At 39.1% G+C, this 13,862-nt stretch overlaps 1 protein-coding gene across 1 annotated transcript in view; it reads left to right on the top strand.

Moving 5' to 3' along the window:
• Nucleotides 1–13,862, top strand: part of Hydin (HYDIN axonemal central pair apparatus protein) — a 433,096-nt gene that overhangs the window by 13,657 nt on the left and 405,577 nt on the right. The window contains exons 3-4 of the mRNA XM_004659564.2: nucleotides 79–198; nucleotides 2,393–2,527. Coding sequence (XP_004659621.2) covers nucleotides 79–198; nucleotides 2,393–2,527 — 255 coding nt within the window. The remainder of the gene's footprint in view (nucleotides 1–78; nucleotides 199–2,392; nucleotides 2,528–13,862) is intronic.

Genomic DNA, 13,862 nt, shown 5'->3' with positions numbered 1-13,862 from the left:
TCTATGTATTGTTCTGTCTTCTCTAGCCATTTTTGCTACTGTGTGACTATATGAATAATTTACTCTTTTCAACTGTAGTTTTCAGGAGTTGACTTGGATCAAGCATTATTCCAGCCCTTCCCATCAGAAATTGTATTCCAGAATTATGTTCCATGTGAAGTCTATGAGGTTCCATTGTCTTTGAGGAACAACGACAAAGTGAGTACGTTCACTGGGGTAGGTGAATTTTTTTCAGGATATATGAGAAGTTAGCAAACTTGGATCATGTAGGATCCTGGATAAGTTCTTTTATTTGATAGACTTAAGAAAATATTATGTAAGTATGCTTTTTGACTATAGCTTTAGTGAAGAAAGGGCTGTCTGTCACTATATGATCAGTCCAGTGCAATGCATAACAAATAGTGAACTTTCAACATTCACATTCACTTCTGGATAAAGGGTTGACTTGATAAATGGCATGGACTCCTCATATATGACCAGTTGGTGAGGTTTTTATTTAGGACTAAACAATAATATGAATGATGACGCACATATCATTCACACACCACTATGCCAGTTCAAGGTGTTCTCTGAATGGCAAATTTTGAGCAATTTCATTCTGCAAATTCTACTTCTAAATAACTTCTATACATGTAAATCCATATTTTTTGTTTTCTTCCTTCTACATCAAACTTCAGAAGTTGTCCACAGATAGTCTGGAAAGCTCTTCTCACCATTTACACTTGTCTCTTTATCATTGCAACTGAGACTTTTCCTCCCTAGCCTTGTGCCTTTTCCTTTAGCAATAAATAAGGGTCTGTTTGAAGACAAGATGTTAAATGCCAGAAGGTTTCCTTAACATCTGACAAGACTAGGAGAAGGGTATGTAGAAGCATTAAATACAATTAAGTGCACAAAGTAATCAGAAGGTGGGGAAAGGCATCTCAGAGATGCCAAACTTCAAGTACAAAGACAAGAAGGGATACTTATAGGAGCCCAAGAGCATGAAGGTCAGGGAAAATGAATTAGAAGAAAAAAGAGAGAGAGAGAGAGAGAGAGAGAGAGAAAATAGCCCAAGCTCATGCAGGAATCCAAAGCAAGTGGGAAGACTTGAGTTGTATTTGGTACAGTAGCTCATTAAAAGAATCAGTGATGCCTTTCAGAGATCAATAGGGTGATTTAGTGACTGTAGAGTCAGGCTATGGAGACAATGGTATATTTAGTATTTTTAATGCAGTATTGTTAGTAAGAGAAGATCATGGCACAGAAACTGAAAGGGTAAGCAAATAGAGGGAAAAGAATGGAATAATTCAAAAAGTACTTTATGATGTAGATGTTAAGGCTTTTCTTTTCATGGAGGGCTGCTAACCAATTCAGTTTCTCATTTTGTTTTTTCTTAATTTTTTTTATTTTTATTTAATTTGAGAGAGACAGACACAGAGAGAAAGAGGTGTGTGTGTGTGTGTGTGTGTGTGTGTGTGTGTGTGTGTGTGTGTGTGTTGAGAGAGAGAGAGAGAATGGGCACGCCAGTGCCTCTAGCCACTGCAAATGAACTCCAGACTCATGCACCTCCTTGCGCATCTAGCTAACATAGGTCCTAGGGAATCGAGCCTCTAACCGGGGTCCTTAAGCTTCACAGCCAAGTACCCAACTGCTAAGCCATTTCTTTAGCCCCAATTTCTCATTTTGAATTCTCGTTTTCCTTTACTGTTGCTTAGTTATTACTAGACAAGTAAGGATGGAGAAGAGCTAGTTCAAAGGGTCCTTGGACCATTCCTCCCTAAATAAGAAAAGACTTTCATGGACTGGAGAGATGGCCTAGTGGTTAAGGCACTTGCCTGCAAAGCTTAAGGAACCATATTCAACTCTCTAGATCCCACATAAGCCAGATGTACAAAGGTGAGGAAAGTGCAAGTTCGCACATGCCCACTAGGTAGTGCGAGCATCTGGAGTTCTGTTTCAGTGGCCAAGGCCCTGGCACACCAATTCTCTATCTTTCCTCTTTCTGTGTCTCTTTCTGTGCCTTACTCTCTGTAAATTAAAAAAAAAAAAAAGAAAGAAAAAGAAAAAGAAAAAAGAAATGACTTTCAGGAAGCATGTATGAGAAAGTCAAGGGTAAGGGACAAAGGGAACCCAGTTTTCATAAGCCAAAGCCTCTTGACAAAATGCAGCCAGAGTATTGTTCCTATGGAAGAAGAGTTCTCAACTAGGTAAAGCCTAACTAGCCAAAAACATTCAGCTTTCTCCAGGACAGACAAGTTTATTCATGAGTTCTCTCTTTCCTTTTGCAGTTAAAGAAGCTCTAGTTCAGACCTGATCTTTGGAAACCTCAGTCTGTTTCACTCCAAAGCTTGTGCTCTTTGTTCTGCTTTTTCATGCACACAATGTCTGTCACCATGTGTTTTTCTTACAGATTCCAAGGATGGTGAAAGTTGTTGAGGAAAGTTCACCTTACTTTAAAGTAATCAGCCCCAAAGATAGTGGCCACAAAGTAGCTCCAGGAGTGCCAACCATATTCCGAGTCCTCTTCACTCCAGAGGAGAACAAGGTAACATCAGCAATTGGCAAGAAATTGATTATATGTCCCTAGCAGTTTGTAATTTGATTTTAAATATTTTATGTATTCATTTTAAAGAGAGAGACAGACAAAGAGAGAGAGAGAATGGGCACACCATGGCCTCCAGCCACTGCACTTGAACTACAGATGCATGTGTTACCTTGTACATCTGGCATTACATGGGTACTAGGGAATCAAACTCAGGTCCTTAGGCTTTGCAGGCAAGTGCCTTAACCACTGAGCAATATCTTCAGCTCTTTTATTCAATTTTAAACACTCATGGAGGTGGTAATGGTGGTGTCAGTGCTAGCATTTATGATATTATTGGTAGTAATGTATTGGTATTAATGGTGATATTGGTGGTGGTGGCCATGTTAGTGTTGGAAGGTGTTGCTGTTGGTAGTAGCATTTGTAATGATATTTTTGTTGGTGGTGGTTGTGTAGTCTTGTTTTGTTGTTGTCACTACTGTAATGAAATACCTGAGGGAGGCACTTATAACAGATCATAGTTTTGGAAGCTAAAACTTCAAGCAGCATAGCTTCAGCTCTGACAAGAGTTTCCCTTGGCCAAATAGCCTCATGGTGGGAGCATACCTGAAAACCAGAGATAGGAAGATACGGCAAGAAGCCAGAGCAGAGCACAAGGAAGGGCTCAGTAATACCTGCCACTTGGTTCAACCTTTTAAAGGTATATCATCTCCCAACATTTTCACATGGCAGACCAAACTCCAGCCTGTAAATTTTGGTGGACAAGTCACATGCAAACTGTAGAGATGTAGTTGCTATTATTAATGATGGCTCTGAATGGCATTGTTACTAGATGTGGTGAGTGGACATGTTGTGAGTGGAGTGATGTGGGTGGGTGCGAGAATGGGGTGGTATACATTAGGAATGAGTAAAGAATTGTCAAGCAGTGCTGAGGGCTTACATGAGCTGTAGGGAGCCAGAGTACAAGGAAGGCTAATCCTGATGAACGTCGTCCCTGACCCTGCACATTCATGTTGGAGTACATAACCAGAAGACCACCAAAAAAGGAAACATGAAATCTAGACACAATGAACCAAGAAAACAAATAAATACTGCCTTTAAAAGGTTGGGACAAGCAATAGTACATCAGTTCCGTATCTTGCCCACCAAGGCTCATGGAACATTTCAGAAGAGGAAGAGCCTCAGGGTGGGTGGGAATAGCCTGAGGCACTGTACCCTCCACAGACTAACTGAGACCACTTGGTCCTCACAATGAATACTAATAAACCCACTGAAGAAGACCCTCAGCAGAATTGGAGTGGGGATAAGGGAGTCTAAGAGTACAATCTTTTATTTAAAAGTGAATAAATAATAAAAATCTCTAAAACATCTGGAACACTAGTAGGTTGTATATCTTTTCTTCCTGGATTCCACCTGCTTGTGAAAGAGACCTGGAATGCAAATATTAATCATAGTATCAGCCTTGGTCATAATAAAATAAATATGAGTCAGGTATGGTGGCACATGCCTTTAATCCCAGCACTCGGGAAGCAGAGAGAGGTAGGAGGATCGCTGTGAGTTCAAGGCTATCCTGAGACTACAGAGTGAAATACAGGTCAGCCAGGGCCAGAGTGAGACCCTACCTCAAACCCCCTCTCCCCAATATATATATATATATATATTGTAGCAGACAGCTTCAGGTTCACTGAGATGAACTTTCAGACCAGACACAGTTATGGAGGAAGGGATATTGAAGCTTATAGAACAAGAGGAAGTTCCATAATGGCAGAAGAAACTGGCCTGCCTTCACAGGTCCAAACAGAGAGAGAAAAGTACAAACCTACAGGTCAAAAGCCACAGCACACTTCAGGAACTCCAGCTAGGCACACTTTGCATATCTTTAGATTGAAATCTGAAACCTACCACTACACCTAAAGATCCACCCAGTGACATTGCCTCCAGCCAGGTATACAGCAGATGCAAACTACAAACAAAGAACTGAATATATTGGAAATATATCTTTTCAAACCAATACACACACATATATACATCTATCTATCTATCTATCTATCTATCTATCTATCTATCTATCTATCTATCTATCTATCATCTATGAAAGAATGACCAGGACCTCAGGCCCATATTTGGTCTCCTACTCACAATGACTAATAGATAACTGGTCCTCGCTAAAAGGTTGACCTACCTTACAGTTCCACCCAGACACAGTTGAGATGCTGGAGATGAGAGCAGATTCTTGCCTAATCATCTTACTTCTGCCTTCATTCAAAGAGAGGGGTTTATTTTCACTCAGCACCACCCACAGACTTTCCTACATCATAGACATGCTAGGGAAAGAACAGACAAGTGGGACTGAGGGTAGAAGGTTCATCTGCAGACTTTCTCCAAGAGGGCAGAATTGTTGGTCAGATTTTTCTCCTCCATGGGTCTAAGTGGGGAGTCATAGGAGGAAGAAAGGAGCTTAACCAGAATGAATGAAGGAGCTAGGACAGGAGACAAGTCCTAAATGGCCATCAACAAGAGGTTGGTCTATAATGTCAATAGTCTGCATACTTATCTGCATGGCACTGTTGTAATTGGAATCAATAAGACAGTGAGGCAGAGAGAGCTGCTCTGAGTCCCTGGTTCTCTACCACTGATACTTGTTAACTGCTGTGAAGGTCATTGCCAGCATCCTTGCTACTAATATGATCATCACTACATAAAAGAATTTCATGTGGCCAGCCAAGCATATGCTCACTGTAATAAGTAGTTAAAAATCCCATTTTAATAAATACTGCTGTTACTATTTTGGCATTTTGTTGTGTTACTATTCATTTACTGGGTGGTAAATGTAATGGAACTGTAATTTGTTTGAGATACCACTGAAATAAATGAAAAGATAAATAACTCCAGATATAGTTCTTTTGCAATACATTTTTAAATTCCTTATTCTTATTTTTCTGGAGATTCTCTAGCTGAAGGCTATTTGTGATGAGACAGTCTAGGTTTAATTTAGATGTCAGATCCCAACCCTGTCATTTTGTAGGAAGCTGATTACAGGCCTTTGTGTGGCATGAAATGCAAAGCATGCTTGATCTGAGCAGTTGGCTTTCCTCAGTTTTCTATGCTGTAGAAATTGTGTGTTCAACTGGATAGGTGGTATTGCATCTGTGCTTATTCTTATCTGGCTTTCTGAGGAGATAGAATGTTCTATTTCGATAGATCTGTGGGTTATATGATGACTTCATTTGTCAGAGCTGTTCATTTAATATTTAAATTTTACCTTAAAAATTGCATGATAGAGAGGTGAATGGGTAGAAGGATAGATGAAACCAGAATGATAGCATGTTCATAATGGTTGAATCTGGGTGGTGAGTACATTGGGGTTTGTTATACTATTCAATTTTTTGTGTATGTTTTGAAATTTTCATAATCAAATGTTTACTGTTTATATTGCTTATTTATACTGAAAATAATGGGTGACTATTTTAGGTTATTAGTATTTACTTTATAGTTAAGAAATGCTATTATTCTCTTTGAAGATTCATATATTGAGCTACATTTTTAAAAAAGCATTTCTATTTATTTATTAGAGAGAGAAAAGTAGTAAATATGGGCATACCAGAGCCTCTAGTCACTGCAAATGAACTCCAGATGCATGCACCACTTTGCATATCTGGCTTTATGTGGGTCCTGGGGAACCAAACATGGGCTGTTAGGCTTTGCAAGCAAGCACTTTAACATCTGAGCCATAGTCCCAGATCTGTACTGCATTTTGTGGTTGGTCCAGCTCTCAGATTCACTTACTATTCCATGTATCCAAGACTGCATATCTATCAGGAAAACTGTAGTTTGAAATATTTATTATTTATTTGAGAAAGTGTCATAAAGAGAGAAAGAGAATCGGCACACCAGGGCCTCTAACCACTGCAAACTAACTCCAGACGCATACACCACCTTATACATCTGGCTTTACATTGGTACTAGGGAATTGAACATGGGTCCTTAGGCTTTTCAGGCACGCATCTTAACTGCTGCACAATCTCTCCATCCTGAAACCCCTAATTTAAAACAATGAAGTTAAATGTTCTTATGCTGTAATTTGTTTTAAGCATTTCAAAGTTATGAAATACTATCCACATGTAGAAGGAGACATAGACTAACAGATACCTAGGAGAAATCTGTCCAATTTGGGATACATTAAGAGTTTATAAACTAGGCCTTTTGGCACAGCTTATCAAATTCCAGCTAATCAGGAGATTGAGGCAGGAGCATTGCAATTGCAAGACTTGCCTAGACTACAGAGTATACTCAAGTTCAGTCTGGGTCCTGTATCAAAATAGAAACAAAGCGGGCTAGGGGTATAGGTCTGCAGTAGAACTCTTGCTTTGCAAGCACAAGGCCCCGAGGTTGATTCCCCATTACTGCCAAAGACTTATTGTGGACTCTGATCTATGTTATGGTTCACAGGACTCCATTTCTAAAGATAGAATTGCTTTTTTCTTTTGCTGGCTGGCTCAGACAGCACATGTGTATTTAGTCTCTTCACTGCTGAGAAGCTGACATGCACAGGATGACCAGCTAGGGTTAGGCATGCTGTCTTCCATGCTGTTCCAGAAGGCAGCCGAGGAGAAATGAGAGCCAGATTTATTTTAGAAGAAAGTCAATCATTTCACTAAGTGTCACTGTTTCTTCAGTTGCCCAAATTGATAGCAATTGTGCTTCCTCCTCACCTCCTGCTGATCCAAGCACTCTCTGTCCTCATTCACTCCTCTCACATCTGGAGGGTGAGATCTGTAAATTGCAGCATGCCACATCTAATAAACCAGCAGCCTTTCAGTTGGAGCTTCAGTACCCATGTATATTAGTGTGCTGAAGATGATAATACAATTTACATTTTCCCCTGTCATCTGTTGGTCTGACTTCCCAAGAACAGAGATAGCACCTGTTAAGAGTGCCAAATGCTCAGAGAACAGGTGCAGATTCACTTTGTCTTTCCTTATCTCTCCTCACACAGGCTGTTTTGAACTATTGAATATATTATTCATCTATTAATACTGGTGAACGTATCATACTCCTCTGTTTAAGCTTAAGTCAGTGTTAGCATAAAGAACCCTGAGAATTCAGAAGCCTGCCATTTTTCTTAACCTCTTAAATTGATCTTTATTATAAAATATTAAGCTTTTGTCAGAAAGCACAACATAGCACTTCTTTAGACCCCAGAAGGATTATGTTTTGAGAAAATGCCAATTTGTTGTACAAGTGATTTTCCTATGAAATTAAAAAGACATGTTCCAAGAAGAATAGAAAGTGTCAACATATTTTACATGCTCTGGATATAAAATAACCATAAATTATGTTGCTAGAATTTGAAGTGTGGTTATCATAAGATTTTCTTCCAGCAGTAGTTTATTTTTTAAAGTATTTACTTAGTTGCAAGTAGAGAGAGATAGAGAGAAGAGAGACAGACAGACAGAATGGGCATCCAGCTACTGCAAACGGACTCCAAATACATGCACCACTTTGTGCATCTGGCTTTATGTGGGTACTGGGGAATTGAATCAATAGTTTTTACTGGGGCTGGAGAAATTGCTCAGTGGTTAAGGCAGTTGCCCATGAAGCCTAAGGACACAGGTTCAATTCCTCATGTAAGCCAGATGAACAAGGTGGCCATGCATCTGGAGTTTGTCTGCAGTGGCTGGAGGCCCTGGCACCCTCATTCTTTCTCTTTCTGTGTCTGCCTTTCTCTCTCAAATAAACAACTAGTTTTTAATGATAAAATTTGGGAAGGCTATTGTTTTCTTTCTGCTTAGAATGAACTCTACCCAGTTCTGTCTGGATCCTTACTATAACCTCAAGGCTTAACACAGTACCTGACACATAGGAATATATAAGTAAGAATTAACCTCCAGAAAACATAAAGCCATTTCTTCAACTGGAAAGTGGCCTGCAGATGATTAAGCATAAACATATAAAAAGGGATCACATATCCTTTTGTGTCCCGAATGTGCTTGAAATTAACTTCCTTTCTTTTTATTTCAATCAGGAGAAAGATGTCTAAGAGATCTGTAAGAAGAATCTTTATTTCAATTTCCTTTCATATCTTTAGTGAGTCATTTTTTTTAGATTTCTGGACTTGATAAGTACGGTTGACAATCAAGCTAATGAAGATCTTAAACATTTTCTTCATGGTTTAGTATTCAAATCAAGATATGAAAATGAATGATATTCTTTCTCTCACTCTGTTAAGACCAGTTCTTTCAGGTACAATCTAGTAGTGAACAGAAGAAGTGCTGGGATTCACAGAACTTACTATCCGTAGTAAATACACAAATAATACCACTGTGTAACTTAATGACAGTTATCAACATGATAGACTTAGACAGGAATAAGGGCTCTTTTCCTTCAATGGGAGGATGAAGGGAGATTTCTATGTTGAGGTGACATTGGACAGAAGACTAGCATAAACTATATAGATACCTTCTGGGAAAGGAACAGAAAGTGCAAAGGCCCTGTGACAGAAATGTGCTTGGCAGGAGGCTCAGAGAGGTGCAAGACTAGTGGGGCTGGAGGAAGCTGCAGGGAAAATGGCAGAGCAGGTGAGATAGTAAATGGCTTGAGAAGGCAGGCAACATGGCATGGAAGTTGCCATGAAGTAGTTGTAGTATTATTTTTCCTGGAAGCTGTGGGGAAATGATGAATTAGCTAAAGGTATAGACTTTTTATAACATGAGATGTGCCACCATGATGTAAACTCATGTGTGACTGTTTAGGAAAGAGAGAAACTTAGTGCAAAAGGTGAACTGTCACCACCCAGCTTTGCAAATGGTCATTGGATGGTCAGTCTGGCTTCATTTATATACCCTTTCCCCAGTGGGCTTTTATTGTTTTTGTTTTTAATTTATTTATTTGAGAGAGAGAGAGAGAGAGAGAGAGAGAGAGAGAGAGAGAGAGAGAGAGAGAGAAAGAGAATGGGTGCACCAGGGCTTCCAACCACTGCAAACAAACTCCAGGTGTGCGTGCCCCCTTGTGCATCTAGCTTACGTGGGTTCCTGGGGAATCTAGCCTGGGTCCTTTGGCTTTGCAGGCAAGTGCCTTAACCACTAAGCCATCTTTCCAGTCCTTGTTTTTGTTTTTTAAAATAGGATCTCACTCTAGCATAGGCTGACCTGGAACTCACTCTGTAGTCACAGGCTAGCCTTGAAATCACAGTGACCCTCCTACCTCTGCCTCCTGAGTGCTGGGATTAAATGTGTGTGCCACCACACCTGGCCCCCAGTTGGTTTTGAATCTGTATATCATATTATTTAAACTGTGAACACTTCAGTTAATATGTCTGTAATATTATCTTCATACCTCCAACTAACCATAGTCACTTAGAGTCATCAAATGTACAATCAGTATATAGGTCTCCCCAATTGAATCATATTAAAAATATTTATGTATTTCAAATTTATTTGAGAGAGACAAAGAGAGAAAGAGACAGATAGAGAAAAACAGAGAATAGATGCACCAGGGCCTCCAGCCAATACAAAGGAACTCTGGATGCATGCACCACCTTGTGCATCTGGCTCACGTGGATCCTTAGGCTGTGCAGGCAAGTGCCTTAACCACTAAGCCATCTCCTCAGCCATCTCCATTAAAAAAAATAACTACATTTATTTATTTATTTATTTATTTATTTATTTATTTATTTATTTGAGAGAGAGAGAGAGAGAGAGAAAGACATATAGAGAGAAAGAGGATGGTGAATCATTTTTTAAAAGCTGGTTTGTTTAAATTGGGACACAAGTAAGATTTGCTAATTGATCCTCATGAGTTATTTAGAATGGTCTTCTGTCACCTATGGATGGCCTATAAACTTATGGGTGGATCTAGAGCTTTAATTATATTTATGATTTGATTCCTGGTTTGGGGGGCAGGAATCTGTCATAGATGATGATTACTTCCTTGCATCCCATTAGGAGGTTCACAATATCATAAGATATTTTTGTAATTATTCAATGATGATTATCACCTAGATCATTGGGCTTTGAGTCCTAATTCCACAATTAGTTTGCACTTTTATTTGGAATTCTAACAATAACAGCAGCAGCAGCAACAGAGTTTTCCTACATTTATTTTTTAGTTACTCATCCAAAACAGATAGTAGTGGAAGTGTGTGATTCTTATCCTTTGTCCACTCTGAGGCTTTTATTCGTAGTGTTATAATCTGACCAACATTGTAGTGTCATCGTGGTTGCTGAGTAGAGAAGAGATAAGGGAGGAATGAGGCCTCACAGCTAGTCATCTTCCCTTGACATCCATTTTCCCTTTCCTCATGGGATAAAACAATTCTGATGGTTGATTATTTTTAATTAAAAATAAATGTAGTATGTATTTATGACATACTTTATTTTGATATAGATATGCACATGTAATTAGCTGACTCAAGCTAATTAATATGCTAATTACCTCACAATATTTATTTTTTTGTAGTGAAAACATTTAAAATCTACTCTTAGCAGTTTTTTAAAAATTTATGTTTGTTTATACTTATTTATTTGAGAGCAACAGACACAGAGAGAACGAGGCAGAGAGAGAAAGAGAAAGAGACAGAGGGAATGGGCGAGGGCCTCCAGCCACTGCAAACAAACTCCAGACACATGTGCCCCCTTGTGCATCTGGCTGACGTGGGTCGTGGGAATTGAGCCTCGAACCAAGGTCCTTAGGCTTACACAGGCAAGCGCTTAACCACTAAGCCATTTCTCCAGCCCCTCTTAGCAGTTTTAAAGCACTGCAGTAGTCTGTTTTCTATTGCCAATAACATAATACCTTAGAAGAAGTAAGTCAGGAAGTAAAGAAATTTATTTGGCTCTCAGTTCTGGCCCAAAGTGAGGAGCTGCATCTGGCCATGGCAGAGTCCTGAGACTGTGCAGGGCATCACATGATGAGAGACAGGAGCACACATGCCTATGTCTGCAGCTCTCTCCTTCTCATCTTATAAAGCCCCTAGACATTCAATAATGGGAGCCCCACTCTTATTACCTTATCTAACAGGAGTTATCCCCCACAGGCCCCAACTCTAAACACCATAGTTAAATCTACAACCTTCTTAATATCTCAGAACAGGGAGTAAATTTCAAGACATGAATCCTTGACCCAGGCCATTCAAACCATATTGAAAGTACTATGTGATACATAGTGATTTATTACAGTAACCATGCTGTGCAGCAGATCATCTTAAGTTATTCCTCCTGTCCGGATGAAACTTGACCAAAATCTCCTCAGCCCCTGGTGACTACCAACTACTCTTTGCTTATATGAGGCTGGCAGCTTTAGAGTCCATATATGAATGAGATCTTGCATTTTTTGTTTTGCTGTACATGGTTTATTTCACTTGGCATAATGTCCTCCAGGTTCACCTATGTTATCACAAATGACAGACTTTACTTTCTTTTAAAGGTTGTGTACTATTCCGTAGTATATGTGTATGTATACATGCATACATCTTCTTTATCCATTCATCAATTGTATACTTGGGTTGAGTCCACATCTTGGCTATTGAAAATAATGTATCAATGAATGTGACTATATAGATAATTTTCAGTATATTGATTTAATTTCTTCTGGACTCATACCCAGACATGGAATTGCTAGATCATAAAGTGGTTCTATTTTAATTTTTTCAAAAGTCTCCATACTGTACTCCATGACTTTAATAATTTGCATTCCTAGTAGCAGTGTGCAAGGGAGAACCACACATTTTAACTGGACTCATTGCTACTAATTTTTTTAAAGCCACTATATTTCCCAGTGTGCTTTGCAGCAACATATACCTAAGTATCAGCTAATGATTGAAGCAGAAGGACTTCCAAGATTTCTTACTTAAAGACAGTGGATGCAGTAGGATGTGCTCTGTTTCATCTTCTGATTTCCTTCTTGTCTCTAGCTTGGCTGGAGTGGCACCCCTGGAATCCCTCTGCCCCATGAGGTGATACTGAGCATGTAGCTGTGTGGCAGGATGGCAGAAAAGGAAATTAGGAGTTCAGATCTCTAATGACACTGCTCAACCTTTCTGTCAACCTGGCCCTCATAATTCTAAACTTGCTTGCATAAGAGAAATAAATTTCTGTGTAATATTTGCCCTCTTTTTTTTCTTTTGCTTCCAGAGCCTTTGCAGTAGTTCAAACAAAAGATAAGGATTGTTAGGACTTAGTGATTGAAAGAAGAGGAAGGATTTCTTACTGTAGAGCTATTCAGAATAGTGAAGGAAAAGCATGCTTGTAAGACTGAGTCAGGGAAGGTGGAGACTCGGGAATAAAAGGAGAATGTAGAATTAACCATTGGCCAAACCATTAGTGACCTTGGCATGAAGACTTTCTGTGGCATGTTGGGTGTAAAAGCCTGATTAGATGGATTAAACAGAGACTGGAAAGTGAGAAGATAGTAATTTTGAATGTAAATAAAACTAGTGAGAAATTTCTTCAATAAAAATCATTGAGAACATGGGGAAGTAGCTACAAGTGTAGGCTTTTCATCATGTGAAGCTACACAAGCATTATTGTAAGCTGATATGTGAATGTTTAATAAAGAGAAGAACTTGGTGTTTTAGAAAATTCTTATATTATCAGAAGGGTTGGTATATAATATAAAAGAGAAGGCTTAATTCTTGGAACAGGAAAGAAGATAGAGTATGTGGATGTAGGCACAGACATATTGATAGGCTTTAGGGTACCTCAGCAAGCTTCTTTAAGCTAAAGAGGAAATAATCTGTCCTGTGTGGATGAAATGAACATGAATCTTGAAGTAAATCCACATTAGCATTGTAGACTAAGCCCCAGATAATCAACATAATTCATAAATTCTGGGTCTTTTTCCACATCTAAGATCAGAAATCACTATCTTTTAATTAATGGAGAAATATAGATAACCCCAAAGCTAAGACCCCCTCCAGGTTAATCACAGGAAGAACCACAGAGGCAAAGGGCAAAGCCTGAGATACCTGATCACTGTTTAAGCTAATTGGGGCTTCAGAACAGATTCTTCCTTTTTGAGGGGTAAATTTTAGATTGAAAGGAAACGAATAAATACTTTTAACTGGCTAAGGAATTCAAAGTGTTTTCTAGGGAAATGGAGTATGGAATTTACTAAGTCCTGCTTATACCTGTTTTTACTCTATTGCCACTCCTCCCTCACAGTTATGAGTGGAGAAAAGGCAGAAAAGGGATGTGAGGGTTTAACCACACTGTCCTTGACCACACAGATCATTGCAATCAATAAAAGACATCATTTGCCTCTGCTGAAACTTCAAAGGAAAGAAGTGTTGCTATGCTTGCATTCATCAAGGGATGAATATAAAATCAAGATTCATTCTTTT

Source organism: Jaculus jaculus, chromosome 1 (genome assembly GCF_020740685.1).
Source record: "Jaculus jaculus isolate mJacJac1 chromosome 1, mJacJac1.mat.Y.cur, whole genome shotgun sequence".
NCBI lineage: Eukaryota > Metazoa > Chordata > Mammalia > Rodentia > Dipodidae > Jaculus > Jaculus jaculus.
The sequence above is the reverse complement of the archived record's forward strand: the minus strand, read 5'-3'. Positions and strand labels throughout refer to the sequence as shown.